Source organism: Rhinoderma darwinii, chromosome 4 (assembly GCF_050947455.1).
Source record: "Rhinoderma darwinii isolate aRhiDar2 chromosome 4, aRhiDar2.hap1, whole genome shotgun sequence".
In the NCBI taxonomy this organism is placed as follows: domain Eukaryota; kingdom Metazoa; phylum Chordata; class Amphibia; order Anura; family Rhinodermatidae; genus Rhinoderma; species Rhinoderma darwinii.
The window spans coordinates 13,173,823-13,189,063 of record NC_134690.1 but is presented as its reverse complement, the minus strand read 5'-3'; the positions used below and the strand labels follow the sequence as shown (position 1 = coordinate 13,189,063).

The 15,241-nt window shown below is 40.3% G+C and overlaps 1 protein-coding gene and 1 long non-coding RNA gene across 3 annotated transcripts; one reads left to right on the top strand and one right to left on the bottom strand.

Annotated features, from left to right (window-relative positions):
* Positions 1 to 252: 252 nt before the first annotated feature.
* Positions 253 to 10,113, bottom strand: POMC (proopiomelanocortin). 2 transcript variants are annotated; one of them, XM_075863799.1, is made up of 4 exons: positions 9,985 to 10,113; positions 4,688 to 4,831; positions 1,144 to 1,238; positions 253 to 1,014 (listed from the first exon to the last, which is right to left on the bottom strand). In XM_075863799.1, exons 2-4 carry the CDS (start codon positions 4,814 to 4,816, stop codon positions 585 to 587), a joined length of 654 nt encoding a protein of 217 aa, XP_075719914.1. In that variant the 5' UTR covers positions 4,817 to 4,831; positions 9,985 to 10,113; the 3' UTR covers positions 253 to 584. The 2 variants fall into 2 exon arrangements, with proteins under 2 accessions (XP_075719914.1, XP_075719913.1); XM_075863798.1 differs by having other exon boundaries at positions 253 to 1,238; positions 9,985 to 10,111.
* LOC142760610 (uncharacterized) lies at positions 3,393 to 6,447 on the top strand. Its single transcript, XR_012883326.1, has 3 exons — positions 3,393 to 3,480; positions 4,947 to 5,121; positions 6,361 to 6,447. It is a non-coding gene; the product is annotated as an uncharacterized LOC142760610 (long non-coding RNA).
* Positions 10,114 to 15,241: the final 5,128 nt, after the last annotated feature.

Below are 15,241 nucleotides of genomic sequence, written 5' to 3'. Positions count from 1 at the left end.
CATTGGGGAAATTACACACCCAACCTGAGAAAAAGCCAATCAAACCCTCATTCTTTTCACTAAATTATTGTTACCCAAGCTTTAGCACTGGAAGGGGGAGAAAGAGGAGAAGGCTAGAAATGGATACATAGATGACTTTTATTTTCAGGATCAGAGGGCATTATAGTTAGTATTTCTAGTATTGCTTTATTTTTGGGGTCACTTTAAAAGGTATATTGTAATGAAGAACAGAAGGAATAGACTGGTAGCCAGTAAGATTGTAAACGTTTATTCTCCCATCATTTACATTATTGTACATTTTCCTCAGATATGAAAATAATTTAGCAAACGGAAAACTAGAGATTCGCAGATAGAAACATCCACCTTTACCTTATGTACATTGCTGCTGTAGGTCTTTCCTTTTGAGACTTCGCAAACTTTGTACAGAACATTCAAAAACCAAATGTGACAGAACATAAATAAGGGGCAGGATATGCGGCTAACTACAAAGTAGATTCATAGTAGTTGATCATAGGGTTGATATCAGACCCTAGAAAAGACATGCTGGTTTCACCTGAAGAATGCTTTATGTGAAAACTTCTATTCTATTGACCCTTTTTGTGGGCATTTTTGATAATGGCATTTTTGAAAAGAGTCATTAGTGGTGTCTGACTGCGCTCAGGGGTCATGAATCCTCCATATCTTTTGTCTTTGGGTGGACCTTCCCATCGAAAATGATGCATTTTATACTTCCGATCCTTTTTAATTGGGCTTTCCATTAACTCGCTGTCGTCCATCTCTTCTTCAGAGTTGGTTTCGGGGTAGTCAAACTCTACAGATAACTCTCTTCGGTACTCTGTTGGGTAGATTTCTGATGAGTCTTCTTCAGCATCGCTTGGGAACACCTTAATGGGTCTCCTTTTCTTGCCGACTGGTTTCCCCCATCGGAAGTGTTCCATAGAATATGACCTCTTATTGTCTTGTCTGTCCAAACCTTCTTCTTCCAATTTGCCATCTTGTGTGTTTTGGTTGTCACTAGTGGGAAAAAGGTTAAATATGGGGTAGTTGGATATGTCTTCTCGTTTGTAACCTGCATTGTTGCTATCGATTCCGGTGCTGTTCCTTCTGCCAAACTTATTCCAGCGGAAGTGGCTCATGACGTACTTCCTGATGTTTTCAGAGAGTGGTTGCATGTGCCCATTCCCGGGAAACACTGGTGACTCTGCAGACAAGTCCATCTTGCAGGCTTTAATACATTCCTGTTGAAAACAAGTACCATTAATATGGGAATAGGAAGGGTGATGGGATAAAAAAAATTGTGTGCCTTATTGTTGACGTCATTGCAGAATATCTCTGTGTGTCAATGTAAGGTGGAGACCAAGGTTCAAATAGTGAACCAACAAGACATTTGACAGATCACGTAGCACAGGGGTCGGGAACCTATGGCTCGCGAGCCAGATATGGCTCTTTTGATGGCCGTATCTGGCTCGCAGACAGGGCTCCTACCTGTCTATGGGAGGGATGCACGTTGCAGCCGCACAGCTCAGTATAGTAATACATGACTGTATGGGAGCGCGGCTGCGGCTGTGTAATTCAGCCACAGCCCCGCTCCTGAGTCCTGATAACATGTGCGCACGGTCAGGATGATGCGATGTGGCCAGCGCTGTACTTATGAGCGGCGGCACTGAAGACAGAACATGGCGGGCGCGCTACAAAGCACCCCCATGTTGTCTTCAGTGCCTGAACTGCCGCTCATTAGTGCAGCGCCGGCCGCATCTCCTCATGCTGACCGCGCGCGCACTTCCTGTCAGGAGCGGGGCAATGGCTGTATTACACAGCCGCAGCCCCGCTCTATAACGCCGGAGATCAGAGAACCTCTCATCTCCGCCGTTATTCCCGTGAATGCTGCGATCACAGCTGACTGCAGCATTCAGGGGGAAAGTGAGAAGGGGGGATGCCCCTGGATCGCGTCACAGGGAATTCCTGTGACGCGATCGAGGGCCATACCATATATGGGCAGACAGCCCAGGGTCTATTGACGGACCCCAGGGCTGTCTGACCATATCTCTTGTTGTTAGGATATACCCAAGTATGTCCTAACAACTGCCTGTGTGCTATCTGTCCACAGGCTAATGTACTGGCACATATCTGATATATGTCAGTACATTAAAGTTTAAAAATAAAGTAAAAACAAAGTATTGTTAAATGTAAAAAAAAATACACATTCACCTTTTTTACAATAAACATTAAAATAAGTCTCAATACATAAAATACACACATTCAGTAATGGCGCGGACAACAATGTTTTTGCATCATTTATGATGTGTACGCTGTAAAAAAATGAAATAAACACGGCTTTCATTCACTTATTAATGTGAGGCGCGAGGTGCGATGAATTTACCCTCCATGTTCCTCACATTAATAGTAATTAACCCCATCATGTACCTCGCCTATCTGCGCATGCGCGAGTTCAAAGAGACAGAGAGTCCTGGGTCCTGCCGCCGATGGCCATAGTGAAGCGCTCCTGCACGAAATGGTGAGTATATCTTAAATTCTATATTTTAAGGGTAAAAGTTGGGGGTCGTCTTATACGCCCAGTCGTCTTATACACCGACATATACGGTAGTTCTTTGATGGCCTGATAAGCATTGGCGGCAGTGGTGAGCGGCAGGGAGCATGGACTACATTTCCCATAACTCCCTGCATAGCCGCGCCGTCTGCAAGCACGCACCTGCGTCCCCTAGTGAAGCGGCATCTGCCTCCTCCCTTGTGTCTCCCTTGGACGTTCCAGAAACCCCTGGCTGTGCTGCTGCTTTGAAGGTGAACATTATAACATGGAAATTGTTACACAGCCTCATGGTCAGCAGCAGTGAGCTGCATCAATAAAGGGGCTGTGTAATACAGTGTGTCCCACCAACCCCCCCTTCCCACTTCACCCCTGAAAATAATCCCACATAATCCATAATATAGCCCCCCCCCAAAAAAAAAAAAAAAATATGGCCTTAAAAAACATCTGCGACCCATATTACACTCTTGGGGGCTTTAAATTAATCTCTTGTGGGCATAAGAAACTGATTTAAAGGACCACTATCAGGGCAAAAATCTGTTCTGAGCGCTTTATTACAGCTCTGGAGGTCTCCCAGATGGGTCTGAGCCTCTCTTTTTTGTTCATTTTCTGTAAGACCAACACTTTTAAAAGGGCCACTGACAGATACAATTGCTCCAGCGGTCACTTAGTACACAAAGGAGTGTTCCTCTCTGCTGCACTAAGCCACCGCTGGACCTAAACAATAATTCGCTGTAAAATAATAAAATAGATAATTGACATAACTGACAATGCGTTGTGTGACATGTCCAACATTCCAGCTTCTTTCTTCTGCGAATGCCTCAAAGCTGGCATTCTCTCAACATCAGGTGGGAAGAATGCCAGCTTCCAGTCATGCGCAGGAAAAAGAAGAAGCCAGACTGCTGGACTGATGTCATGCATCGCAAGCTCACAATGTAAGTTATTTATTTAATTTTTTTACTGCTAATTACCATTGTTTCAGTCCAGTTGTGGCTTTATACAGCAGGGAGGAGCATTCCTTGCTGTACTAAGTGAACATTGGAGCGATTGATCTGTCAATGGCCCTTTAAACATATTGTACGGCTCTCGCGGAATTATATTTCAAAATATGTGGCGTTTACGGCTCTCTTAGCCAAAAAGGTTCCTGACCCCTGACGTAGCACATTACTGTGGGTAAACCCAGACTAAGGTCATATTTCCATATGTTCCTGTCGTTATGTTTTGGTGGAAGAAACTGAACTGGAACCCATCAAAAGTAAGAAGAAAACTTTGGGAAATCATTTGCTTTTCCTCTTTTGGGGACTATTGTACATTGGTTCTGCCAAAAAAGATAGAAATGAGAACACGATATATGAATACAATTATATAAGTGAGTCCTAACTATAATGGAATCACTTGAATATTTAGAAATTACACTAAAATTGGCCCGATATTCTGAATTGGCTCTCATATTCATGTTAGAAAATTGCGATGGTCAATATAAGACCTGGAAATTACCTGCGAAAAACATCTATGACTATGATGATCAGACCTATCAGGCCAATATCAATGTCTAATAATTGTGAATGTCGGAGTAAAATTTGAAAGTATCTCAGATTTTCTGGCAAATGGGAAACATTTCAATCTGATTGATGGTCAATATTTAGACGGGTATTGGCGAGGTCATCTTCTGAGATCTACTAACAAACGACATTAAATACCAGGTCCAGGAGGACAAACCAGTCACTTAAAATGTAGCGACATTGAAAAATTGTCCAACAAAAATTCTCTTTTGGCCCTTTTGAATGCCGTGTCCAAACTTGTGATCATTATCAGGCCAGGAAGTATCTGGAAACATCTAACAATCTGCAGTGGAAATGTAAAGGATGGCGACACTGGACTAAATAGTCTCCATGTTGAACAACCATGAATGTTTTTGACCTCCTCTTTTCTCAACATACGGTTGTAAGTATTGAGGGAGTAGGAAAAATAATCTAATTCAGCCCCTACGCTGTGTGTGTCTAAGGGAGTTGTCTCATCTGCCCACCCGTTGGCTCGTCTTTGACTAAGGGGTCGTATAGAAGTCCTAATGAAGCATAAATGATGGGATGTATGGTAGCAGATGGCAATGACTTTGTGGACCATGGTCTAGACCGTTCTTACCAGTATCCCATCCTCACTGCTCAGATCTGTACATTTACTGCTCTCCCAGCACTGACTCTGGACCTCGCCAACATGAAATATAAACACCCCAAGTATTGTCAGGATACAGCTCCAAACTGGCCGCAACATTCTCAGGCAGGACGGCTGAAATGAGACAATGTGAGAGACATAAATACATTAACGTTATTAGAAATTGCTGTGTACAATGTTTTTGGAGCAAGCAAAGAGGACCTCTCATGACCCTTTCAATGTCTTACAGGAAGAAACGACATAAAAGAGGACAAAAACGGTCAAATTTTTTTTCTCGTCCCCAAACAAGTAGCGACTACATAATGCAGCTTCTCTTTCACATGGATGTGTACGATTAAATGGGAAATGGAGCATCTATGGCGATTATATGAACAAGGAAAATGATGGTGCATCGGAACACTTAGGTAGGAGAAAGCTCCTTCTCAATGCTCAACTAACATGGTGGGAATGGCATCTCGAGGGGAAAGGGTTTGCTACAAATTGTGGTTACAGCCAATGAGGATTTTGGCATAAGATTAGAAGCTTACAGAAGATTGCTGAGAAGTAGGTGCATTACCCTGGTTGTAGTTGGATTTTCGAGAAGGAGCATGATCTTAATGGGACATACACAACACAGTAGAGTCTTGTCTCGGGAAGGAGGACTCTGATAAACTTAATGTTAACTCATGATCCACTTTTGTGGTCTAAACTGGTTTCCTAACAATTTTCACGACTCTACGTTGGAAGGTGCTAACCTCTCACGATCTCTTGAGTTAAGGTGAAGATATAAAAAAGTTGAATTTTTCTAAGGTCAGTAGAGGCCAGTGTGGAAAGAGCAGCAACAAGCCAACAAGTCAAATTGGGATCAACACAAATCTATCATAAGTTAAAGGTCTTGATATGTAGGAGCGATGAGTGGGAACGATGACATATTTGGACTTTATTGGGTAACGGTATCCTAGGTCTCCATGTTGGAAGCCGTTGCAGACTAGGTAACTCCAATAATAGTTAAAAATTTTATAATATCCTAGATCTCCATGGTGAAGAAACTCTTGGGTAAAGGGTTTTAAAAATAGACACCTCACACTGCCTTGCTTGTTTTCTACACTGTATTAGATTAATTGACAAATAAAGTCTACTTAAAGGGGTTCTCTGCTTAGGACACTTTCTTTTTGTTAGAAGGATCAAAATAGGCTGATCAAAGGGACACCCAGCGATCAGCTGTAATCTGTGATCGTATTTTAAGTGTTCAATTTCACTACAGTGCCCCCACAGGGGAAATTAAGCATTACACAGTTCCCCTTGCAATGAATGGGAGGTCTGATCAATGCACAGATGTGCTGGTTCCTCCAGAAAAAAAGGAAACCTTTTTAGCCCCTCTTGACTCTAGTTAACAGATGAGGCTCTTCATTTAGGGCACCCCTATATCAAAACACCCTAATAGAATATTTGTAAATGGGTTTTCTAAACCAGACAATCACTTTAACGATCATTTCCACTGATATCGAACCTTCGGGATTTTTGGATTTGGCCCAACTGAAAAGTTATATGAGAATCATGGCAAAAGAAAGATTACCAGAATGTGGCTAACCCTTGTACTATAATAAGTGACCCTTTTTAATTTTGCTATGGGCCCCTTTTCTTCTATATACACCACTGATCAGAAGAAGGATGACTACAGTTGCAGAATGAAGGGGAAAAAGAAAAATTGGGGTAAAAATTGGGATAAAACGTGAATACAAAAAGTTGCAACAATAGTAAGTACCCGATAAAATGTTGTTTTTTCTTTTACTTTCTGAAAACTATGACTTTTATTAGCCACTGTGGAGCTTTGTGTGTAGGAAAATATGCAAATGATTTTTTCTTGACTCTTACAATATTGTATGTTATGAATGGAATCTGTACAATTTAACAAAAAGGGTAAAAAGGCTGCGCAATCCTACACGGCATTGCAAAGTAGTTACCATTGAATAGCAAGTGCCCCTTTCTTGGAGAACTGGCATCGCTATTGTATTAATATGAATCTACAATAATATTATTTCATGTTTCTAATTCATCCCGACCTGTATTCTATCACTAATGTAACAACATAAAAATGTATTGTATGAAATAATGTACGGAAAATGCATGTATGGTTAATGGACCGTGATTATTTATGTCATCCCACGCACTTGTAGAAGAACAGACACTTCAGGATACTCAGAAATCTTCAACATCAGGATCGAATATTTATCTTTTTTTTTTGTATTAATAATAATATTCACCATAATAATAATAATAATAATAATAATAATAATAATAATAATAATAATAATATAATAATAATTCATATTATTATTATTATTATTATTATTAGAATTACTATAATTACTAGTAAAATAATAATATGTAAAAAAATATATATATTACAGAATATTTTTTTTTGCAGAATATGTTTTTGTGACGTATATTATTATTATAATAATATATTAATTACTATAAATACACATATATATTATTCCTTTAATTTTTATAATGTTTTTTATTGTAATAAATCTTATTATTATTATTTTATGTGGCAGAAATTTTCCGGTGCAGATTTTGCTGAAAATCGTGACAAGTACGCAACGAATCTGCAGCAACGTTTGCATAGTTGACCGTTTGTGCAGTGAATATCCTCTGCATCGCCGCTGGCAGCCATGCATGCTGCGCAATGAAATTTCTGCACCGCAACGTCTGCACGGTTACGTAAAAAGCCGTGGAAAGTAATGGAAAAAAAGTCTGCTACGGACATCCAATGCAACTCTGCCACGTCTGAACATGTCTTTAGGCTAGATTAAAAAATAATTAAAAACTGGACTTTTAGGGCATGGCCACACGTGGCGGATTTCCTCCGCAGCTGTCCGCATCAATGCCGCACATAATCTGCGTTGCAGATTCTGCGGCGGATCTGCCCAAAATGTGCAGTAAATTGATGCGGACTAGCTGCTGCGGACTGCGGGAAAAGTGCTTCCCTTCTCCCTATCAGTGCAGGATAGAGAGAAGGGACAGCACTTTCCCTAGTGAAAGTAAACGAATTTCATACTTACCGCCCGTTGTCTTGGTGACGCGTCCCTCTTTCGGCATCCAGCCCGACCTCCCTGGATGACGCGGCAGTCCATGTGACCGCTGCAGCCTGTGATTGGCCTGTGATTGGCTACAGCCTGTGATTGGCTGCAGCCTGTGATTGGCCTGTGATTGGCTGCAGCCGTCACTTAGACTGAAACGTCATCCTGGGAGGCCGGACTGGAGACAGAAGCAGGGAGTTCTCGGTAAGTATGAACTTCTATTTTTTTTACAGGTTGCTGTATATTGGGATCGGTAGTCACTGTCCAGGGTGCAGAAACAGTTACTGCCGATCGCTTAACTCTTTCAGCACCCTGGACAGTGACTATTTACAGACGTCTCCTAGCAACGCTCCCGTCATTACGGGAGCCCCATTGACTTCCTCAGTCTGGCTGTAGACCTAGAAATACATAGGTCCAGCCAGAATGAAGAAATGTCATGTCAAAAAAGCAAGACGCATCCGCAGCACACATAACATGTGCATGACAGCTGCGGACTTCATTGCGGAACTTAGAATCTCCATTGAAGTCAATGGAGAAATTCCGCCATGAGTCCGCAACCAGTCCGCCACTGGTCCGCAACAGACAGAGCATGCTGCGGACACCAAATTCCGCTCCGCACCCTATGCTCCGCAGCGGAATTTTCAGCCTCGTCTAAACGAACCCTACTAAAAAGAAGTGGAAGGCAATGGAGAAACGGCTCCGCTGCGGATTAACGCTGCGGAGTGTCCGCAGCGGAATTCAAGAGCAATTCTGCCACGTGGGGCTTTGCCCTTACTTAGGCCAGGATCACACAGAATTTTGATGACGTTTTTGTGGCGGTTTTTGGCTCCGTTTTTTGAGCCAAACACAGAAGTGGACACAAAATGAAGACGATTTATCAGTCTTTTCTTTCTTCTGGATCCACTTCTGGCTTTGGCTAAAAAAAAAACCTGAGCCAAAACTGGCACAAAAACTGCATTAAAACTGTGTGTGTGATCGTGGCCTTAGTGTCTTGGGAATAGGAGGCATTTGCATCTGAGAAATAACCTTGAAACTCTTTTCAGTACAAAGTCATTGTTAAATATAAAAAAGTATAGAATTGCTTTCCTGTTTGTATATGATTGTACATATAAGCGGATAAAACACTTTACATGACTTGTACTGAAATAAAAACATAATAAAAAAAAATAGCGCTATATTTTTTAGGACAGACGTGTTGTTTTAAATCACGCACTTAAAATAGTGTAGTATATACCGTATTATATGGTCAAACCATAAACCTAAACACTCAATTTAAGTGATACCATTTAATTTAGAAGTGTAATAGGCACAAACATCAGCACTGACCGGTTAAATAAAACCTAGGAATAATGTATAGGTGGACTATTGGTAGAAAAATATATATTATATCAAATGCTAAATTGTATTCTAAAATAAACAGTACAAAAGTACAGTATTTAATATAGCAGCATTTTGAAGTAAAAAATAATAATAAAAAAAAAAATTCTAATAATAATAAAAAATATAATAATAAATATAATTTAACCATGCCTATCAGAAAATAGAGGAAATATATCTGGTTTATTCTAGAACAAATGATAACAAATGATGTTATATAAGATAAAAAAAAGTAAAAAATAAAATAAAAAAATAAATAAAAAAATAATCATAAAATAATAACAATAATAATAACAACAATAATAATAAAAAAAATATAAAAAAATATATATATAAATATTTCGATTTTTAAATAATAAATATGATAAACAGCTATCATTTAACCTAGCATAATATAGAGAAGTTATTGGATTCTAAAACAAATTATAACAAATGATGGTATTTAAGATAAAAAAAAGTAAAAAAACAACATTAAAATAATAACAATAATAATAAATAATAATAATATTTTTTTTTATATTTTTCATAGATTTTTAAATAATAAACATGATAAACACCTATCATTTAACCTAGCATAATATAGAGAAGTTATTGTATTCTAGAACAAATTATACAAAAGTACAGAATGTAAAAAAAAATAAAAAAAAAATAATAATGAATATATAATAATATATATATATTTTTTATAATTAAAATAACCTACACAAGAAATATAATATAATAAAATAAGCAAACCTAAATTCGACCCATGCAGGGAAGTCAATACCTAAATGAGAGGATTAGACGCAGTTCACATGACAGAGCAGATGCTTTGTGATTTCTTACCTGTTGCTGTTTCAGTGTTTTTGTACAACCTCTATGTCCCTCTCCGTGCTTGTTGTGGCTGAGCTTCCACCAGTCCAGCTCTTTTTATATCTCCGAGTCTAGAATAAGGAGGTGGATTCATTAACAGATGACGTTTTCTTCCTGTCTTGGGAGGAATCAGTCGGGGTATAAAGTTGCATAGACTGGACCCAACAAATACTTAGCAGCTTCTATGTATTTGATACCTCCCTGAAAAGCAGGGATTAGCCTTTCGCCTCCTATAAGCCACATTTTTTCCAGTCCCCTTTGATTGAATTTTCACAACTCAGGTTAGCGGAGAATTACAGGTATTAACACCTTTTCAGTTGGTATTAAGCGTCAAATGGCAGATGACGTATGAACGCCACGATGGTCTGTTTCCAATCAGGTTGAACCAATTGATTGTCATTTTTTAATCCAGGAATGGATTTTATAACTATGAATCACTCCCAGGGCAGGTGACCAAAAATGGGTCATGGCATGTTTACGGATTAACGATACATTTTATTTCTCCCTTTTACGTCAGTCGGTTCTAAATTAAAGGTCGTTTAGGAAAGTACAAGAGATGTGATGGGTAACGTCTGAATTTAGGTGTAATTATATACTGATTCATATTTTAATATATCTTTATAGGGATCGGAGTCTGTTTTTCTTGTTCTGAACTGGACCAGGATCACACATGTAGTTTTGATGCAGTTTTTTGCTACGTTTTTTTGAGCCAACAACATGAAAGGAAATGCATCGGTCCTTTTTTTTTTTTTTAGACATTTCCTTCTTTTTGGATCCACTTCTGGCTTTGGCTAAAAAAAAAACGGCACCAAAATTGCATCAAAACTGTGTGTGTGAACTTGGCCTGATGGGGCTTTCACGTGGGCTGTTTTGATGCAGTTTTTGGCACCAATGCCCGGTGTAACTTGTGAAGAGAGGAGAAGGATACCGGGAAAATTTTTCTTTTCTATGAACCAATTTCTAGTTGTGGCCTCAAAAACTGCATAGCAAAAACTTCATCAACCGGCACGTGTTAAAGCTCCCTAAACCCCCTGTACAGTCATAGAATTACATGACAAATTCTGTCTGTCTGCATCCACCACCCAACAAACGAAGCAGCTCCCCGTCTCCTCAGTAGCCTATGAGATGGGATCCTTGTGTAGGCCGGTGTGATCCATTGACGTCATCGCGCCGGCCTGAAAGGGCATCCTATCCCAGCGCCTTAGTGAACGGCAGAGCAGGGAGCTAGCTTCCTGCTCCGTCATAGTATTCTGTTGTATCTGCGTCCTAAGGACGCAGATACAATTGAATGTGGTAGTCTCCCGGGTGCCCCAGATGCCCGGTGCAGGTGACCCCACCAGGAATGAGAGGATCTGAGCACACGTTATGGCTACTATAGCATTAGGTCCACCACTGGCGGCAGTCGTACCAGCAATTTACCACCAATTTCGTGGTGTTGATTGTACCACGGACCACAAGAACTAAAGTTTGTCTTCCAATAATTTTTTCTATGAATTTAAATTAAAAAAGGGAACCCCAATATCCTTTCCATGTAGCCTAGAAATGTTTTCTGCGCCATTCATGTTAATATAAATTATGGTTGGGATTTTTCCGGAATAATCTTCTACGGTATGATGGCAGACGTTAGTCGACTAGCAGCTAAAATGCATAGACCATATTTATGAATCAGGGAATTGACCATATATATAGAATCCAAATAAATTCAACCCCCCCCCCCCCGCAAGAACAAAAACATTGCAGGGTTGGGAAAACTTCCGCCATCAAGGCTTTTAATACAGAACGATCCTCAAGGATTCTCCTTTTTAGCTTTTCAGATGACAAATTGATTTTTATTTATGGTCAAAAATCCGTCACTCAAAGGGACTGTAAGTGCATTTATCCGATTCTGGAACAATATAATGAGTCACAAGGGTAATTTGCAGTCCATGGTTGTTTGTCTGGTTTAATGTTAGTATATAATGTTCCGACCACATAATAACAGGATTTTCCTATAAGAAGTCCGGACATTTATAGGGGATCTGTTCTTTAATGTCACTTTATCTTTAATATACAAGGTCATAAATGTAAAGATGGATTCTGAGAAGATATTTTTTTTAAAAATTGAATAAGAAGTTATACAAATTCTATTTTACTTTGTATGTAAATGTTTCAAAAGCTCTGCTTGCTGTAATCCAATCAGCACCTTCATGGTTTAGTTCCAGAGGATGAGAATCTGTCCTGGTCATGTGACGATCACATAGATAAGCCCCTCAGAACAGTTTACAGCGCAGTTTTTCAGGCACTGGAGGTGAGCATTGAAGGCTCCCATTTTATTACAGCAAGCAGAGGTCTTGAAAAGTATTCGTGCATAATGTTCATGATGAAATTGTATAATTTTTCACTGTACAATTATACAATTTTATTTGTGGGAACCAGAACATCCCAGGAAGAGGGAGAAATTAATGACATAGATATTCATAGTGGGAAATGATCATTGATCATGACTCCTCCTGGGATCTGTAATATCGGTTGAGATCTGTGAAAATTTTGATTTGCCAAAATTTGAATCATGTATTGCCCCTACGTTACATAGTTACAAAGTTAATTGGGCTGCAAAAAGACGAGTTCCATGAAGTCCAACCTATAATCCTAATAAGTAAATTCAGAGGAAGGGAAAAACCCCTGCCTCATTACAGAAAAAAATTCCTTCCCGACCCCAAATCCGGTGATCAGACTAGATCCCTGGATTAACGTTCCATCTCCAGATTCTAGTGCTCGTAACTTGTAATACTATATTTTGTGCAAAAAGGCGTCCAGGCCCCTCCTCACCATCACAACATCCTGCAGCAGAGCGTTCTATAGTCTCACTGCTCTTACAGTAAAGAAGATGGGAGATAAAGTCCACCTGAATAGTTAACCTCATTCAAAACCTTGAGGGACTTATGGAGAATTGGATTTCGATATGTAGTCATATGAATGGAGGGATTCATAAAACGTAACCCAGTGTAACCAGCCTCACGGAAAAGACATGGCAGAATCTCTACTGAAAAACCAAAGAGATGTGAACAGTTGAGGAATTTCTTTTCCAAATTTCAATACATTTTATTTATGCAAAGTTTGGAATGATCTCAAATCACCCGTAATGGGGTTGTCACTTGAAGACGACTCCTGTCCATATGAAATTTTTAGGGTATGATGACGTCATAGTTGTTGTCCCCGATCGAGACCCCCTTTATGAGCTAGAAGAGGAGAACTTCTCTGGCGGACTAAAGCCGTCCATATATTACGTAGATAGCCACTTATTTGAATGGCAGGGTCGGTGGAAATGTCTGGCAGGCGTTGGCTCCCCCCCCCCCGGCAAAACCAGCTGTTTGCTAGGAGAGCTAGACACGGCACGCATACAAAACCGGTTCTTTGTGATAAGACAGCCCCTTTAACCCCTTGCGTACCTTCGACGTAATAGTACGTCGCTGGCCGCTTATTCCAGCGTACCTTCGACGTACTATTACGGCGCAGGAATAAACTGTCACTATGTGAAATCACATAGTGACAGAACAGCGGCGGCAGCTGTCATTGACCGCTAACCGTCTCTGCTACCGGCTTGGGGACCAATTAGCAGTCCCCAATGCCGGCGATTGCTGTGATTGGTCAGTCTCTGAAGACTGACCAATCACAGCCGTCTGTGACGTCGTCTGCAGGAGAAAGCTCCTGTCACTTTCTCTGATCTCCTCACTTCTGTGAGATACGTGAGAAGATCAGAGAAAGCGGTGTAAAAAAAAAACAAAACACTTTTTATTAACCCCTTCCCGAAAATGGGCGTATAGTAACGCCCTGAGGATGAAGCGGGCACAGGAGCTGTGCTCGCTCCATCTTCATCGGGTGTCGGCTGTAATATACAGCCGACATCCCACTGCAACTACAGCGATCACTGTCCTCTCCGATCGCTGTAGTTTAACCCCTTAAATGCCGCTGTCAATAGCGACAGCGGCATTTAAGTGATTGATATAGAGGGAGGGGGCTCCCTCTGCACCTCATTGCCCCCCCCCCCGCGAAAAATTGCGGGGTTCTGATGGTTGCAATGGCAACCAGGAAGCCTAGCAATGGCTTCCTGGTTGCCAGGTACGGGAGCCTATTAGATCCTGCCCAAGGCAGGACGTAATAGGCTCAACTGTCAGTTGTAAAGTGACAGTTACAATACACTGCACTACACAAGTACATACAGAAGTAGTGCAGTGTATTGTACAGGGGATCAGAAGATCAGATCTTCCAGTCCCCTAGTATGTGTAAAATAAAAAGTGAAAAAAAAGTCAAAAAAAAAGTTTTCGATAAATAAATACAAGTTTTACGTAATAAAAACAATAATCGCCTTGTTTCCCTGATCAAGCCCTTTATAATTAGAAAAAAAATGAAAAAAAAAGACAAAAACTAGACATAAAGGTATCGCCGCGTTCGTATCGGCCTGACCTAAAAAAATATCATATTATTTATCCCGCACGGTGAACACCGTAAAAAAAATACCATAAAAAACAAATGGCAGAATTTCCTTTTTGGTCACGTTGTTTCCAAAAAAATGGAATAAAAAGTGATCAAAAAGTCGCGCGTAGCCAAACATGGTACCAATAAAAACGACAGTGTGTCACGCAAAAAATGTATGTACTCCACACAGATTACATATACCCTGATACACTCCGCCCAGCTTACATATGCCCCCACATTATAAACTGAAACACCAGTAAAACACTAAACAAAACTACTACCAAGCAAAATCTGCGCTCCAAAAGCCAAATGGCGCTCCTTCTGGGCCTGGCAGTGTGCCCAAACAGCGGTTTATGACCACTTATGGGGTATTACCGTACTCTGAAGAACCGCTTAACAATTTATGGGGCGTATGTCCCCAGTGGTACAAGCTGGGCCCAACGCATTGGGCACTGAAATAGCATATATGTGGAAAATGGCAATTTTCAATCTGCAACATCCACTGTGCACTAATTTCTGCAAAACCTTTGGGGGTCAAAATGCTCACTACACTTCTAGATGAATTCCTTGAGGGGTGTAGTTTCCTAAATGGGGTCACTTCTCGGGAGTTTTCACTGTACTCGTACCTCAGCGCAATGCAACATGGCGTCAAAAACAAATTATGTAAAATCTCCACTCCAAAAACGAAATTGCACTTTTTCCGTTTAGACCCTTGCCGTATGTCCAAATAGCCGTTTACAACCAGATATGGGGTATTTCCGTAATCAGGAGAAAT